Here is a 16,937-nt window from a genome sequence, read left to right as displayed (position 1 = left end):
AGTGATAATAAATAGAAATAAAATTTCTATCAACATACTAGATAACATGACTTTGCTAACTCAGTTATATATTTGGAATAAGAAAACCTAACAAACGCTTGAAAGCACAAAGTCGCTAACAAACCCTTGAAAGCACAAAGTCGCTAACTAAGGGCCGAGCCTCATTAAAACATTTCTGGCGAAAATCCAATGAAAAAAATACCAGTAAAGGAAAAAGAGTACTCGTCTATTACAACGAGAAAAAAAAAAACAGAAACAAGAAGAACAAATTAACAATGATAGCAAAAACCAACAAAAGGACCAAGCCAAATTTTCCATTCATTATGTCATCCACCTCACCACTATCCAGTGCCTCACCCCAATTAGCATCTACTGCCTCTTCAAAATCTTCAACACTACATGCCTCATCAAAGCCACCAAAAGAAGAAGACATCAGTAGCTAACTTTGCGATAGAAATTTGGGATATGAATATCCTTTTGAACGGCTTCCTCAATCAAGGGAATAGCATGATTCCACCAACCGGTCAGAGTATTTGGATTTGCCATTATGTCAGCAACTTGGTTCCCTTCACGAAAGATATGTGAAACACGAATATCATTGGGAAAATCAGTAAATCGTAATAGAACAATATTATCTTAGAAATAACATAGAACTTTGAAATAGCTTACTTGAATCTCATTGGGAAAGTCGGTGTTTAATTTTCTGCAACTCTGCATGTGCTTGTTTCATGTTGATTCTATCCCTGGGAGAGTCGGCAGAACATTTAAGAGCCAATTCAAGTATGGATGATACACACTGCATATTCTTGCCAATCATTTCGTCCTCCAAATTCCTGACTAAGTTGGCATCTATCACTTCATTTGGGATCTCCGAAAGTGAGAGTTCTACCCATCTCTTTAAGCTCATATCTCCGCAAAACATATCATCACTAGGCCTTTTTCTCGTAAAAGTTTCAATCAACATCACCCCGTAGCTATACACATCACACCTTGTTGAAACTAGCCCTTCCAAACCATACTCTGGAACAACAAAAATCATGGAGTATTCAGTAAGGAAGCCACAATTAATTAATTGAAAGTGAAGTGCAATCAATATATTCAGAGAAACTTCACCTGGAGCGATGTAACCCAATGTTGCTAGCGTGTTGGTTAACACAGAGCTATCTCCATCGCATAACAATTTTGCTATCCCAAAGTCACTTACATGGGCAACCATGTCTTCATCTAACAGCACATTACTAGGCTTCAAGTCGCTATGTACAATGGGCATTGAATAACCATGGTGAAGATACTCCAAAGCAGATGCAACATCAATCATTATATTCAATCTTTCCATCATATTCAAGCAATAGTTGTGGGAATATAACCATTTTTCAAGGTTTCCCTTTGGCATATATTCAAGTACTAATGCCTTGAACTCTTCATTGGAGCAACTGCTTATGACGCTTGTCAGATTCCTGTGTCGAATGCTACGTAGTATCTCACATTCGACATCAAATATTCTTGAAATACATTCTAGCTGCATGTTAAACACCTTGACAACGATATCCTTCCCATTGTTAAGAATTCCTTTATAAACAGAGCAGGAACTCCCAGTGCCAAGTAAATTGCTTTCATCGAATCTTTCCGTTGCTTGCAGCAATTCATAATAAGAGATTCTTTCCGGCACAATGAATATCAACTCATCAACTTCTCTAGTCGTCTTATCTTTCCTTTTGTTTTTGACAATTATAAAGGCCAAACAAACAACTGAGATGAAAGCCACAACCCCGAAAACAATAAATGAAGCTCGTTCCACCTTCTTTCTCTTTGATCTGTGATTAGAAATTGAAGAGCAAATTTGGACATGGAACTTGGGGATTCCACACAATGCCTCATTACCCTTAAAAGAATCCATAGTGAAGTTTCTAAAAGAACCTCCATTAGGAATTTCTCCACTTAAACTATTGAAAGAGACATTAAAGTAGTCGAGGTGTTGAAGTGCTTCTAAAGACTTTGGAATTGAACCAGAGAGGTTGTTGTACGACAAGTCGAGATTTGCCAAATTGATCATGCTTCCCATAGACACAGGAATAGAACCTTCTAGTCTATTATTTGCCAAAGACAGATTAGCCAAATTCTGTAACTTTCCGATATTCCTCGGAATTGACCCTGACAACTGATTCATTGCTATATTTATATAGATCGCTGCTCCTAAGTTATTCATCTCTAGAGGTAGTGACCCATTTAATGAATTTGAGGACAAGTCTAGATTGATCAAATCTTTTAGGCCCCATAAGCTTGATGGTATGCTAGAATTCAAAATGTTGGAGTCTAGACCAAGATTTCTTAAAGAAGAGACATTCCCTAGACATTTAGGAATTGGGCCTGAAAATTGATTATAGCTCATAACTAAAGTATTGAGGCTGAATAGATCACATATAGCATGTGGTATTGAGCCTCCCAACATGTTATCAAGCAGATATAATCCTTGAAGTTCATGCAAATGGCTTATAGTTAGTGGAATATTACCAGATAACTCATTGCGTGGCAAATACAATGTAATCAAACTGCTTAAATTGCCTATTTCAACAGGAATGCTGCCACTGAATTTGCAGTTGTCGGCAGCGAATGTTTGAAGTGAGGAAGATAAGTTCCCGACAGAAGCTGGAATGACACCATTTAGAGGATTATCAGAAATATCGAAACCAATTAGAGACCTGCAATTTGTCAATGAAGTAAAGAAGGAAGAAGATGGTGCCTGGGTAAGATTGTTGCCGAATATAGAAAGAAATTGGAGAAGTCTTAGGTTTCCGAGATGAGTAGGTATATAACCACTGAATTTGTTTTCAGGAATTGAGAGAATTGTGAGTCGAGAACAGTTAGAAATAGTGTTGGGTATTGCTCCAGTGATAGAATTTATGCCAAGAATCAATCTTTCAAGAAAGGGAGAGGCATGGCATAAATGGGTTGGAAGAACCCCTGACAGAGCATTGTCGCCAAGTGCAAGCATCCGAAGAGTTGAAATGTTAAAGAGCTCATGTGGAATCGAACCACTCAAGCTGTTCGACTGTAGTAATAATGACTCCAAATAAAGTTGGCCAAATTCAGTGGGAATAAGCCCTGCAAAACATGAGATTTCAAAACTGTAGCTAAATAGACAATTTACATGATAATTACTCTGTTGTACCTGTAAAATGGTTTTCATGGAGATGTAGCTCTGTTAGCATGGTAATATTCCCGACATCCCTTCAAAGGTTCCCCGTGAATTTGTTACGCCATAGTGTTAAGGTTTGCAGAGAAGACATATTCATGAAAATATTGAAATCAATTGAGCCCGCAATCTGATTGCCTTCAGCAGCAAAAGTAAGCAGACTCTGAAGATGGCCAATCTCATGTGGTAGTATTCCTGGCAAAAAAAATGTCATGAAACTAATCAAATCTCATTTGCACAAATTTATGTGATAAGGACTTGAACCATACCATTCAAATTGTTAGCACCAAGATATAACAACTGCAGAGATGTTAAGTAGCCGATTTCTGAAGGTATCTCCCCACTAAAAGAGTTGTAAGAGAGGCTCAACACCTCAAGCCGTGAACATTGGGATAGATTTGAGGGAATCGTGCCACTCAGCTGATTGTCAGAAAGACTTAGCACAGTAAGAGTTGGAAGATTACGGCACATGTCTGTTGGAAGACTTCCACTCAATTCATTGTCTGTGAAGGCCATAGATACAAGGGTCGATATGTTGAATATGGCTGATGGTATAGCACCGGTGAGATGATTGGATTGAACATACAGAGTTTTCAGACTTTGAAGTCTTCCCAACTCTTTTGGAATTTCTCCACTTAGAGAATTGGAATTTAAGTCAAGAAATTGTAGGTTTGTGAGGTTTGAGAGAGTTTTTGGGATGGAACCTATGAAGCTGTTGTTGCTTAAATTCAAGTACTCTAATTTTGGTAACTGACCAAACATCGGAGAGATGTCTCCGGTGAAGTTGTTGAGTCGGAAAGATATGAACTTCAAACGGCGAAGGAGAGACAGTTGGTGTGGCAAATCTCCATTGAAATGGTTGTTGGAGAGGTCGAGGGAGACGAGGAAGGAGAGGTGTCCGAGCTGCGGTGGAATGGTGGCGGAGAGAGCCATGTTGGAGAGATTCAAGGCAGATACTCTGTGGTGGCGCAAGCTGCAAGTGACGCCAATCCAGCTGCAGACGGAGCTCGAATTGGTCCAATTAGTTGCAAGTAAAAGAGATGTATGTTTGAGTGAAAGAAGGGCAGTTTGATCAGTTGCAAGACTCATAGGTTGTTTGGCTTCAGAAGAAAGCATTGGGAAGGTTATGGTGATTAGGAATGCATACTGCAAAATGCAATAAAGCTTTTTGTCCATGGCTGCAAATTAATTGTGATTGTATTATGATAATTAAGTCGCTAATAAATGCATCCAATAATCATCATATATACACAAATATTATAAGACTTGAGAGTCTTCACGGGTGGTGGCTTTTGACGTCTTTTTTGTTTTTTTGTTTTTTTCGTTTGAGACGAAGACAAAACGAAGACGAAGACTTGAGGTTGAGACAAACAGACGCACTTGCAAAAGGATAATTTAAAGTAGACTTGAGGTTGAGACGCAGACGCAGACGCAGACGAAGACTTGATCGATATAGAAATGCAAACTAAATCCTTATATCTCGATTGATTATATAGAAACAGATATATAGAATCAAACTTTGGATTGAGAAAAGTCCCACTTGCAAAAGGAGAATTTAAAGTGAGCAGGAATCAGTAAAAAGGTATATCCACACTTCAAAACTATACAATGGAGATAAGAAGCAGCCACATCATACTTCTACAGTTCTACTTGTGCAAATTCAATTTCATGTCATGCTTCAAACATATAATAAATAATTACTTAAACTATGCACATAATAATATAATATTATTAAATTATACTTTAAAAATCATTAATTAAATTAATGATAGTCTAATTAAATAATCAAGGTGGTCCGTTTAAACACAAATATGCACAGCCCAAAATCTGAAATGCATCGGCCCAATTCTGTAAAGAAATAAGGCTCAGCTAAATAAAATGAAACGGGCCCAAATAATATTACAAACCCCAGCCCAATTAAAAAAAAAAAAAAAAACATTGGGCCAGCTAAATGAAAAGAAAACATATGTACTGCTTATATTGGTTGTAAAATATATTCAACTTTTGCTCATTTGAGTTTATAATATCGCATATGAATGGGGTTGTTTCTTTGGTGTATATATATAAAATCAGTTTACACAAAATTTGCAAACAAAGCATGTTGTTGAAAAAAGAAAGCAATAAGTTTACAAAGAATATGATAGCTGATGGAGGGGAGTTTAAAAGGGCATGATGAGTTCATATACCAATTAAACATGATATGTGTTCTAACGTTCATTGGTTTTGCCAACTGTTGTATTTATTTTAATGGAATTGCAGTATGTGTTGATTAATGAAATAGTATGTGTTGATTAATGAAATTATGTATCTTATTTATTTGTTGTCTTAATGCGACAAATGGAATATACTACTATATAATATGGGTTGGACTTGGGGCTGTTTTTTGGGTTGAATTTTCAGCATGTTGTATATGGGCTGGATTTTATTTGTTGATAATTTGGGTTGCCAATTTAACTTTTCTTTACATATTGTATTTTGAATGGAGAATTATAATTTTTTTTTTCTATTTTTAATTTATGTTTATGTTAAATGTCATTGACAAGATATAACATATCGAGTTTTAATAAACTATTTAGATAATACTAGTATAAAATAACTTTTTGAAAAATATAAAATATTTTTGTTTCTGACACTTAATAATTTAAGAGCTCATAGTTGTGAATTCTTTTATAACGGCAAAAAAAGTTATGTATAATAGATATATATAAATAATGATATTTTTTTTGTTATGTATGAGCGCATCATATAAGGATTTTTTTCCCCGTAAGTGTGAGCGCACTCATACATAATATCACTATATATATATATTGCAGAGGTACATAGATAACATAAAAAAACCGTTAACCTATGACTACTTATCCAATTCAACCATTATTCTTACTAATTTTCAGGCTCTTATAACTTAATTTTAGTATCATTTAACTTGATTAGATCTACAAATAATTGTATACCAATAGACTTTTAAGGACTTTTTAAAATCTGAATTGAATACCTATAGACATTTGAAATACAATTTTATATATATATATATATATATATAGAATCTGAATTGAAAACACCCCCCGAGTCTTAATATTTTTCTTAGGTGACTAAATGGCATGAATGATAGTGGAGCTTCGTGTTTCAGACAGTTACTTTAGGTTCTTAATAAGTGTTTCTTGAGGTTTGTCTTGAAAGGTAGTAATTAGTGATGCAATGGAATTACGTGTGTAATTAAGTAGGGTCATATTAAATTTCATATTAGAGTATTCGATACATTAATTAAAAGAATCCAAGTTTGATTTAATTTTCAATTTATAAGATTGTTTAGCATGCACGTGTTCGATGGGCTTAAAATTTATACTCCTAGATAGAGTTATAACTTTTCTTAAATTTGTGAAACTAACAAATTGACTTATTTCAGTGCACAAATTCAACTTATTTATAAACCATAAACCCTTTGAGAGGCCTTGGTTTGGCCTCTTTGTTAAAAAAAGTTTAGTGGAAATGGTCCCAAGAAAAAATCATTCAATAATATAGTGAGCTTGCAAAACAAAAACAAAAACAAAAAAAACTCGCGAACAATCGAAAACTCCAAATTGATACTAAAAAACCACGTTTAGTCAGCTAGGCAAGAACAGTGATGAAATATATAGAAACATTGTGCGCTTCAGCAACAAGATGATCTAAGCAAACTAATTAAGGCCATAAAAACAAGAAGATAATAATTAAGATTGGATTTGTGCAGATTACTGTAGAAGTTAGTTTAAGGAACGCAAAACAAACCACATACTCCCTCCGTCCACGATATCGTTTCCATTTTTGCTATTTTGGGTTGTTCACAATTTCATTTCCACCTCCATTTAAAGCAGTAGGGTCCATATAACACTTTATTTTCCTCTACACATTTATAATGGGACGCGAACTCTACTAACAACAATAGATCAGCATGCATACAGGAAGATACTTCCTACTCACAACCATCATGCATCATACAGCTTGCGACTTCCACAATATATAGTATCTTCCCATGCACACCCCACAATTTATGCAAACTTGTTGAGTAACACACCCAAACCAACAAAATAAGAGATTGATAGAGAATTAAAAAGAAGGAAAAATCCCCAAAAAGAATTAAAACATTATTAATCTGAGAACAGGCAACCTCTTCCCCAACCCATAAATAAGACCAATCTTGCCTAACTCATTTGCAAGTCCAGCAGGCCAAGACATATTTGAACTTCTCTTCCCCATTTTCTCGTATTATATATGTTTTCAACTTCTATATACATGTTTGACATTAGTAACTATATTCAGCTTAACTGAGACAGAACAGTTCTAGACTTCTAGCAGCCATGCTTCAATGCAGGTAGTGTGGAGGTTTCCAAATTCTTATTCATGATGAAGATGAATGAGTATAGAGTAAAATGAGTGAAACCAACCTCATGTTCAGTGTGACAAAGTGAGCATATTATATGACCTGCGCGGCATCTCCGGAATAAAGCTCTTGAAAAGATAGAATACTACTGGATAATGCAAAGGAAGAAACAGAGAGACAATTATTCCAGATATAGCATACCTTCTAAATTAAAGTGTGAGCTTTTGGTCAATGCAAATATTGTTCTGTTGGCCAGAATATAAACAACTAAGCATCACTAACTATTCCCCACAAAGAGGAATATCCAGTGACGGAGTCAGGAATTTAGTTCGGGGGGCTGAACTTTGACGGGGGCCGAATTTTTTATTTAGGCATTCCATACATTTTAGGAATTTTTTTATTAAAAGACAAGTACAATGACAATAATAAAGAACAACATTTTCCATTCTTTATGTCATCCACCTCACAACTATCCACTGCCTCACCCCAATTAGCATCTACAGCCTCTTCAAAATCTTCGACACTACATGCCTCATCAAAGCCACCAAATGAAGAAGACTTCATTAGCTAACTTTGCCATAGAAATTTGGGATATGAATATGCTTTTAGAAATAACATAGAACTTTAAAATAGCTTACTTGAATCTCATTGGGAAAATCGATGTTTGATTTTCTGCAACTCTGCATGTGCTTGTTTCATGTTGATTCTATCCACGGGAGAGTCCGCGGAGCATTTCAGAGCCAACTCAAGTATGGATGATACACACTGCATACTCTTGTCAATCATTTCTTCTTCCAAATTCATGACTAAGTTGGCATCTATCACTTCTTCAGGGACATCCGAAAGTGAGAGTTCTACCCATCTCTTTAAGCTCATATCTCCGCAAAACATATCATCACTAGGCCTTTTTCTCGTAAAAGTTTCAATCAACATCACCCCGTAGCTATACACATCACACCTTGTTGAAACTAGCCCTTCCAAGCCATACTCTAGAACAAAAAAAAAACATGATGTATGTAGTAAGGAAGACACAATTAATTGATTGAAAGTGAAGTGCAATCAATATATTTAGAGAAACTTCACCTGGAGCGATGTAACCCAATGTTGCTAGCGTGTTGGTTAACACAAAGCTATCTCCATCGCATAACAACTTTGCTATCCCAAAGTCGCTTACATGGGCAACCATGTCTTCATCTAACAGCACATTACTAGGCTTCAAGTCGCTGTGGACAATGGGCATTGAATAACCGTGGTGAAGATACTCCAGAGCAGATGCAACATCAATCATTATATTCAATCTTTCCATCATATTCAAGCAATAGTTGTGGGAATATAACCATTTTTCAAGGTTTCCCTTTGGCATATATTCAAGTACTAATGCCTTGAACTCTTCATTGGAGCAACTGCTTATGACGCTTGTTAGGTTTCTGTGTCGAATGCTACGTAGTATCTCACATTCGACATCAAATATTCTTGAAATACCTTCTAGCTGCATATTAAACACCTTGACAACGATATCCTTCCCATTGTTAAGAATTCCTTTATAAACAGAGCAAGAACTCCCAGTGCCAAGTAAATTGCTTTCATCGAATCTTTCCGTTGCTTGCAGCAGTTCATAATAAGAGATTCTTTCCGGCACAATGAATATCAACTCATCAACTTCTCTAGTCGTCTTATCTTTCCTTTTGTTTATGACAATTATAAAGGCCAAAGAAACAACTGAGATGAAAGCCACAACCCCAAAAACAATAAATGAAGCTCGTTCCACCTTCTTTCTCTTTGATATGTGATTAGAAATTGAAGAGCAAATCTGGACATGGAACTTGGGGACTCCACACAATGCCTCATTACCCTTAAAAGAATCCATAGTGAAGTTTCTAAAAGAACCTCCATTAGGAATTTCTCCACTTAAACTATTGAAAGAGACATTAAAGTTGTTGAGGTGTTGAAGTACTTCTAAAGACTTTGGAATTGAACCAGAGAGGTTGTTGTATGACAAGTCGAGATTTACCAAACTGATCATGCTTCCCATAGACACAGGAATAGAACCTTCTAGTCTATTATTTGCCAAAGACAGATTAACCAAATTCTGCAACTTTTCAATATTCGTCGGAATTGACCCTGACAACTGATTCATCGATAGGTTTATATAGATAGCTGCTCCTAAGTTACTCATCTCTAGAGGTAGTGACCCATTTAACGAATTTGAGGACAAGCGTAGAATGATCAAATCTTTTAGGCCCCATAAGCTTGATGGTATGCTAGAATTCAAAATGTTGGAGTGTAGACCAAGATTTCTTAAAGAAGAGACATTACCCAGACATTTAGGAATTGGGCCTGAAATTTGATTATGGCTCATAACTAAAGTATCGAGGCTGAATAGATCACATATATCATGTGGTATTGAGCCTCCCAACATGTTATCAGATAGATATAATCCTTGAAGTTCATGCAAAAGGCTTATAGTTAGTGGAATATTACCAGATAACTCATTCCCAGATAAACTCAGTTCCATCATATTGCTTAGATTGCCTATTCCAACAGGAATGCTACCACTGAATTTGCAGTTGTCGACACCGAATGTTCGAAGTGAGGAAGATAAGTTCCCGACAGAAGCAGGAATGATGCCGTATAGAGGATTATCAGCAATTGCCAAATATGTTAGAGACCTGCAATTTGTCAATGAAGTAATGAAGGAAGACGATGGTGCCTGGGTAAGATTGTTGCTGAACAGAGTAAGACGTTGGAGATTCTTTAGGTTGCCGAGATTAGTAGGTATATAACCACTGAATTTGTTTTCAGGAAGTGAGAGATTTATGAGTTGAGAACAGTTAGAGATGGAGTTGGGTATTGCTCCGGTGATAGAATTTCCGCCAAGAAGAAGTTTTTCGAGAAAGGGAGAGGCATGGCATAAATGGGTTGGAAGAACCCCTGACAGAGCATTGACGACAAGTGAAAGAATCTGAAGAGTTGAAATGTTAAAGAGCTCATGTGGAATCGAACCACTTAAGCTGTTCGAATCTAATGATAATATCTCCAAATGGTAAAGTTGGCCAAATTCAGTGGGAATAAGCCCTGCAAAACATGAGATTTCAAAAACACATATTGTAGCTAAACATACAGTTTACATGAAAATTGCTCTGTTGTACCTGTGAAATGGTTTTCCTGGAGCTGTAAATTTGTTAGCATGGTAATATTCCCAACATCCCTTGAAAGGTTCCCCGTGAATTTGTTGCGCCCTAGATTTATGATTTGCAGAGAAGACATATTCATGAAAATATTGAAATCAATTCAGCCCGCAATCTCATTCTGTTCAGCAGCAAAAGTAAGCAGACTCTGAAGATGGCCAATCTCATGTGGTAGTATTCCTGGCAAAAAAAGTGTCATGAAACTAATAAAATCTCATTTACACAAATTTATGAGATGAGAACTTGAACCATACCATTCAAATTGTTAGCACCAAGAGCCAAAAACTGAAGAGATGTTAAGTAGCCGATTTCTGAAGGTATCTCCCCACTAAAAGAGTTTACAGAGAGGCTCAACACCTCAAGCCGTGAACATTGGGATAGATTTGTGGGAATCACGCCACTCAGCTGATTTAAAGAAAGACCAAGCACAGTAAGAAATGGAAGATTACGGCACATGTCTGTTGGAAGACTTCCACTCAATTCATTGCCTGTCAAACCTATAGTCACCAAGGTCGATATGTTGAATATGGCTGATGGTATAGCACCGGAGAGATGATTATTTTCAACATACAGAGTTTGTAGACTTTGAAGTCTCCCAAACTCTTTTGGAATTTCTCCACTTAGAGAATTGAAAGATAAGGAAAGAAATCGTAGGTTTGTGAGGTTTGAGAGCGATTTTGGGATGGAACCTATGAAGTTGTTGTTGCGTAAATTCAAGTACTCTAATTTTGGTAACTGACCCAACATCGGAGGGATGTCTCCGGTGAAGTTGTTGAGTCGGAAAGATATGAACTTCAAACGGCGAAGGAGAGACAGTTGGTGTGGCAAATCACCATAGAAATGGTTGTTGGAGAGGTCGAGGGAGACGAGGAAGGAGAGGTGTCCGAGCTGCGGTGGAATGGTGGAGGAGAGAGCCATGTTGGAGAGATTCAAGGCAGCTACTCTGTGGTGGCGCAAGCTGCAAGTGACGCCAATCCAGGTGCAGACGGAGCTCGAGTTGGTCCAATTAGTTGCGAGTAAAAGAGAAGGGTCGGAGGTGATGTGTTGTTTGAGTGAAAGAAGGGCAGTTTGATCAGTTGCAAGGCTCAGAGGTTGTTTGGATTCAGAAGAAAGCATTGGGAAGGTTATGGTGATTAGGAATGCATAAGCAAAAATGCAATGAAGCTTTTTGTCCATGGCTGCAAATTGTGATTGTATTATGATAATTAACTGCAAGCTATATACAGAAATATTACAAGACTTGAGAGTCTTGATGGGTGTGGCTTTTGAGTCAAGTCGTCCATAGAAATTAATGGAAGACTTGCTTGACTTGAGAGTCTTGATGGGTGTGGCTTTTGAGTCAAGTCCATACAAATGTTGGCCCCAATCACTTAAAGACACTGAGACAAAAACGAAGACTTGAGGTTGCGGAGTACAAAAGTCGGCCCCAGTCACTTAAAGAGACTGAGACACAGACGGAGACGCAGACGAAGACTTAAAAATTGTGTTGTACAGCATCAACTGAGAGGCAGTTGCCTCCTAGCCTTGATGGTTGTAGCAGATTCACTTACATATTCTTACCTCGAAAAACATCTTTCCTTAATTACCACTATATATATATTAATGGGTCTTCTAGAAGTTCATGTTCATTGAACCAGCAATTAATTTTTTCTTTCTTTTTTGAGAGCTATTTGCAACTAAATTAACTAGTTGTTTTTTCAGCTTTTCATTTTTACTGGAAATTACTAGCTGAGTGCTATATATGGATGGACTTAAAATTAGATATTCAACCAATCGATCTGCCCAAATGAACAGGAATTCTTGAATTGTTGCTTTCAAGAAAGATAAAAAAGAATAAATAAAACAAAAACAAAGAAAAACCCGACCACTGCTATTTGTGCTCCCTAAGAATTCAAAGGAACATCAACTTTCTTATGGAACAGCTGCTACTCAAGAAATAAACTTTTATGTTTTAGATTTCATGTTATATTCCAATAATAGCTAGGAGAACAGAAATACTAGAACTAAATGTTTCTGTGTTTGTTACATTAATTAGCAAAATCATTTTATAGTTATTAATTTGTGAAGCAAGTGTTTGAAAACAGTTAAAATCTAATAAGTGCTGAAGCTGGGAAATTGTCAATATTGTCAGCTAAAAGCCTAAAATTAGTCAATACATGGCCTCGTTGCTTATTCAAGATAAGAACAGGTCATCAACATTTAGTTTTCATTTGACTCTTTCATTCTCTTAATAGTACGTCGGCCCGTGTAGGGCCGTCTCTGAGGGCGATCGCCCAGTGCTCATAATTTTTAGGGGCCTAAAAAAATTTATATCCTCTTAATTATGTATACTATTATTATTAGGAGTCCAATTTTTTTTTTTTTTTTTTTTTAAATGTATACTACTAGCATAAAATAAAAAAAAATTGAAGGCAGCCCATGTTCTTTTAATTGACAAATAAGGCCCAGCTCAATTAAAAAAAAAACATAGGCTGGTTTTAATAAATTTGAGCCCAACTAAATAAATAAAAATCACAGCCCATTATAAATAAAATGAGAAGAGCCCAAATCTTAAAATAAATTGGCCCAAGAGGCCCACCCTAATTCCCCTTCATCTCCTCTCTTAAAACACACACGCGACACCGTTTCAAAGAAAAACACACACATGACTAGGGCTGTAAACAAACTAAGTCGCTCGTGAATTATTCCGAGCTTGGATCGAAAAAAACTCGTTCAAATTCATTTAGAGAAACTCGATAAATAAACAAATCAAACTTGAGCTTGATAGTATTTGGCTCGTTAGCTCGTGAACATGTTCGTCAAGTGATTCAACTTGAAAAATATAAATTATTAATAGATACAACTTATATTTATGCACTAAAATTAATAATAATTGTATTAAATCTCTAACTAATTTTGTTTGTTATAAGAAAATGAATAAAAATAAAAAATTTAGAAAGTTCGTATAGGCTCGTGATACTCAAAGTATTCGGTAAGTAAAGTTCGGGATTCGATTCGATACTAAACAAACCAAACTTGAACACACCTATTCGGTTCGGCTCGGTTCGATTACACCCCTACACATAACACACGCGCACACCCACACCAGTGCACGCCTCGCCGCCGGCCCTTGACTCCCTTCTCCCTCGCAACCCAAACCAGCCGCCGCCGCCGCAATAACAGCAGCAATAACACTACAAGGCTCAAATCGATTCTTGTACAGATTTTGTTCTAACACATGTTCTTTGATTCTATTTCATTTAATCTTTTCATGTATATCAACACATGTAAAAACAGTATTCAGTATCTCCTTGTTGTATTTAGCAGTTGGTTTTATTCGTGCTATGATGTTGAGCATGAATGAATAAGTAGAGGGATTAAAAGGTGAAACCTTTTTGGATTTGTTCTGAGATGTTGCTGGTTCTGCAGAGAAGGAATAATGTGCAGAGGTATCATCTATGATATTACAAAGCTCTGTATGCAGATGCAATATGAGATCAGGGAATTGCTGTGAGGAAGAAAAGAAGAAATAAAAAAGAAGAAGAAATGAATTGAGGGAAAAACATTACCTTAATTAGAAGTTTGCTGCTGGGGTGAAGGTGATGGAATATGGATGGAAGAGGAAAGGTATTTCAAAGGAGCAAGGATGAATAGAAGGCGATGCCGTGCACGAGGCCATCGGCAGCAGCCTCACCATGGTGTCCTCTAAAAAGGTTCGAGATGTCTTGGTTTGGCCTCTAAAAAGGTTTGGTGGAAATGGTCCTATGCAAATAAATATAGTATAAATTTATATCGATTTGTATTATTCAGCCACGATATTGAGTATGGAATAAAACGAGAGCTATTAACAGTCTCCATTTAAGGATCCAAATTCATGATTTTGTCAATATTTGTATATTGTCATATCAACTATAGTACTCCCTCCGTCTCAGCTATCTTAAGGCCTTTCGTCTCAACTAACCATAGGAATCAATATTGCAAAAAATAAATAATAATAAAAAAATCATTCAATAATATAGTGAGCTTGCAAAACGAAAACAAGAAAAACTCGCGAATAATCGAAAACTCCAAATTGATACTAAAAACCACGTTTATTCTACTAGGCAAGAATAGTGATGAAGAAATATATAGAAACATTATGCGCTTCAACAACAAGATGATCTAAGCAAACTAAGGCCATAAAAACAAGAAGATAATATTAAGATTGGATTTGTGCAAATTACTGTAGAAGTTAGCTCCAACACCAAGCTGAAACCCATAGTATGACCATGTTAACACCAAAGTTCGACGCACACCAGGTGCTCGGCCGAATGCCATGCCCCAGTAAGAACAGGCGGAAAAACACCGCACGCCACTCCACTTCAAATCAAAGGCCAGCAAGGTGAAGAGCAAATCCAGAAGCAATAGTACCCACCAAAGATAATCCACGGCCTAAATATTGATGTTAACTACTGATATTAACATAAATATACATTTATATGAACAAATGTATACATTTATATTAACAAATGTATATATTTAAATGTTAATATAAGTAGTTAACATCAATATTGTGAAGAAAATCCAGAAGCAATACACCGCAAGCTCAACCCACGGCCTAGCAGACAGACCGAGACCATTCTGGCAGATGCACGCCATATGCTCGACGAAATGCTGAATAAGCTACATAGACCAAATCATTTACAACGAATAAAACTATGGCAAGACGTGTCTCTCGAGACCGCCTGTTTAATAAAATCGATAGCATAAGGCCACCAACCCTCCTCCCGGTCATTATTTGCCATAATATCGGCTGCCGCGTTACCAGCCGCGCGAATGCTTATGTTTTCCTACTGAATGCAATGAATATCCTTTTTATGTATTTTTTTTAGAAAATAATAGCTAATGCTTATGTTTTCCTACTGAATGTAATGAATATTGAAAATAAGAACAATATAAATAAAGATGCACAATCTATTAAGTGTTAATAATTTGGACAAACATATGCAAATTACAACTTTTTCATAAAAAAAAATTATACTTAAAAAAATCATAAAATATCAATTAAAATTAATTTATTATATATATAATATCACCCACTTTTGACTGAATCTGATCAATTTTTTTACCCAATTGTATTTTTAATTATATGATTTTATGACTAATTTGCTCCTACAATATTTTTGGAAATTAAGAATTTTTCAAGTTTACTTATATTTGTCCATTATATACAATATTAGTTTTAAAAAATATAATTGAAATCTCTATTTTACTTTTCCACTACTCTCTCTGTATCTCTCCTCATTTATTTTATCTTTCTCATACTTTATCTACATTTTCTTAAGTTGTGTGCTCCATTTTTTTGAAACGTTATTATTGGGACAATGGGAGTATATCATAGCGATATAATAAATGATACTATTTAAATAATGGATATTACTATACGATATTGAAATATGAATGAATAGAAAAATCACTTTTTAATTGAATTTAATCAAATGAATATGAATATGTAAATTATAAATGGATATAAATATATAAATTTGTAACAATTTATATTTATAAAATAAAACGGGTTGGGGTCATTAATCAAATTTGGGACGAGTACGAGTACATACATTTATCGACATACCTTTGTGGATTATTTAAATTATTTGGGTATGATTAATATATATTCTAGACGGGTACAGACATTAATTTATCAATATGCCTAGATGATTTTTTTTTTAATTTTTTAATTTCTTATTTTAGTATATTAATGTTTATTTTATAATATTCGAGTCCGTATAGAGACGAATAGTCAATTATTGTGATAAATTATATTTATATATTTAAAATATATGTGGATAGTTAACACATATTACTATACATTTTTGTTATGAGAATAAATTGTAAAATCGTTATTTATATATCAAATTTAAATATATCGTTCTAATATAAAAATTGTTTCGTTTACTATAACTATTATAAATCTAACTAAAGTAATTATATGTCGAATTTCGACGAATTACATACTAGCTAGTAATATGTATATACATAATGCCTCTTAGTTTTAAATCGTGTGATTGATTTTGTTAAATTAATTTTTTTATTAATTATTTAATTTATTGGCTATTTGCCTCTACATATTTTTTGAAGTGTCAAGATTTATTAAATATATTTCTTTTTATACACTATAAATTTAGTAAATAAATTATCCTTTAAAAAACTTTAAAACATCAACAAATATGGGCGTTACTTT

The 16,937-nt window shown here is 35.3% G+C and overlaps 3 protein-coding genes across 3 annotated transcripts in view; all 3 read right to left on the bottom strand.

Annotated features, from left to right (window-relative positions):
- The window catches only part of LOC131015234 (probable glycosyltransferase At3g07620), a 1,181,237-nt gene that overhangs the window by 549,954 nt on the left and 614,346 nt on the right, over window positions 1-16,937 (bottom strand). The window lies entirely within an intron of this gene.
- LOC131019130 (receptor kinase-like protein Xa21) lies at window positions 3-4,369 on the bottom strand. The gene is made up of 5 exons (XM_057947816.1): window positions 3,463-4,369; window positions 3,286-3,388; window positions 1,114-3,131; window positions 670-1,020; window positions 3-566 (listed from the first exon to the last, which is right to left on the bottom strand). Exons 1-4 carry the CDS (start codon window positions 4,367-4,369, stop codon window positions 677-679), a joined length of 3,372 nt encoding a protein of 1,123 aa, XP_057803799.1. The 3' UTR covers window positions 3-566; window positions 670-676.
- LOC131019129 (receptor kinase-like protein Xa21) lies at window positions 8,196-11,914 on the bottom strand. Its single transcript, XM_057947815.1, has 4 exons — window positions 10,993-11,914; window positions 10,700-10,789; window positions 8,634-10,625; window positions 8,196-8,539 (listed from the first exon to the last, which is right to left on the bottom strand). Exons 1-4 carry the CDS (start codon window positions 11,912-11,914, stop codon window positions 8,196-8,198), a joined length of 3,348 nt encoding a protein of 1,115 aa, XP_057803798.1.

The sequence above is a fragment of the Salvia miltiorrhiza genome, chromosome 3, assembly GCF_028751815.1.
Source record: "Salvia miltiorrhiza cultivar Shanhuang (shh) chromosome 3, IMPLAD_Smil_shh, whole genome shotgun sequence".
In the NCBI taxonomy this organism is placed as follows: domain Eukaryota; kingdom Viridiplantae; phylum Streptophyta; class Magnoliopsida; order Lamiales; family Lamiaceae; genus Salvia; species Salvia miltiorrhiza.
This window is presented reverse-complemented; position numbering and strand designations above follow the sequence as displayed.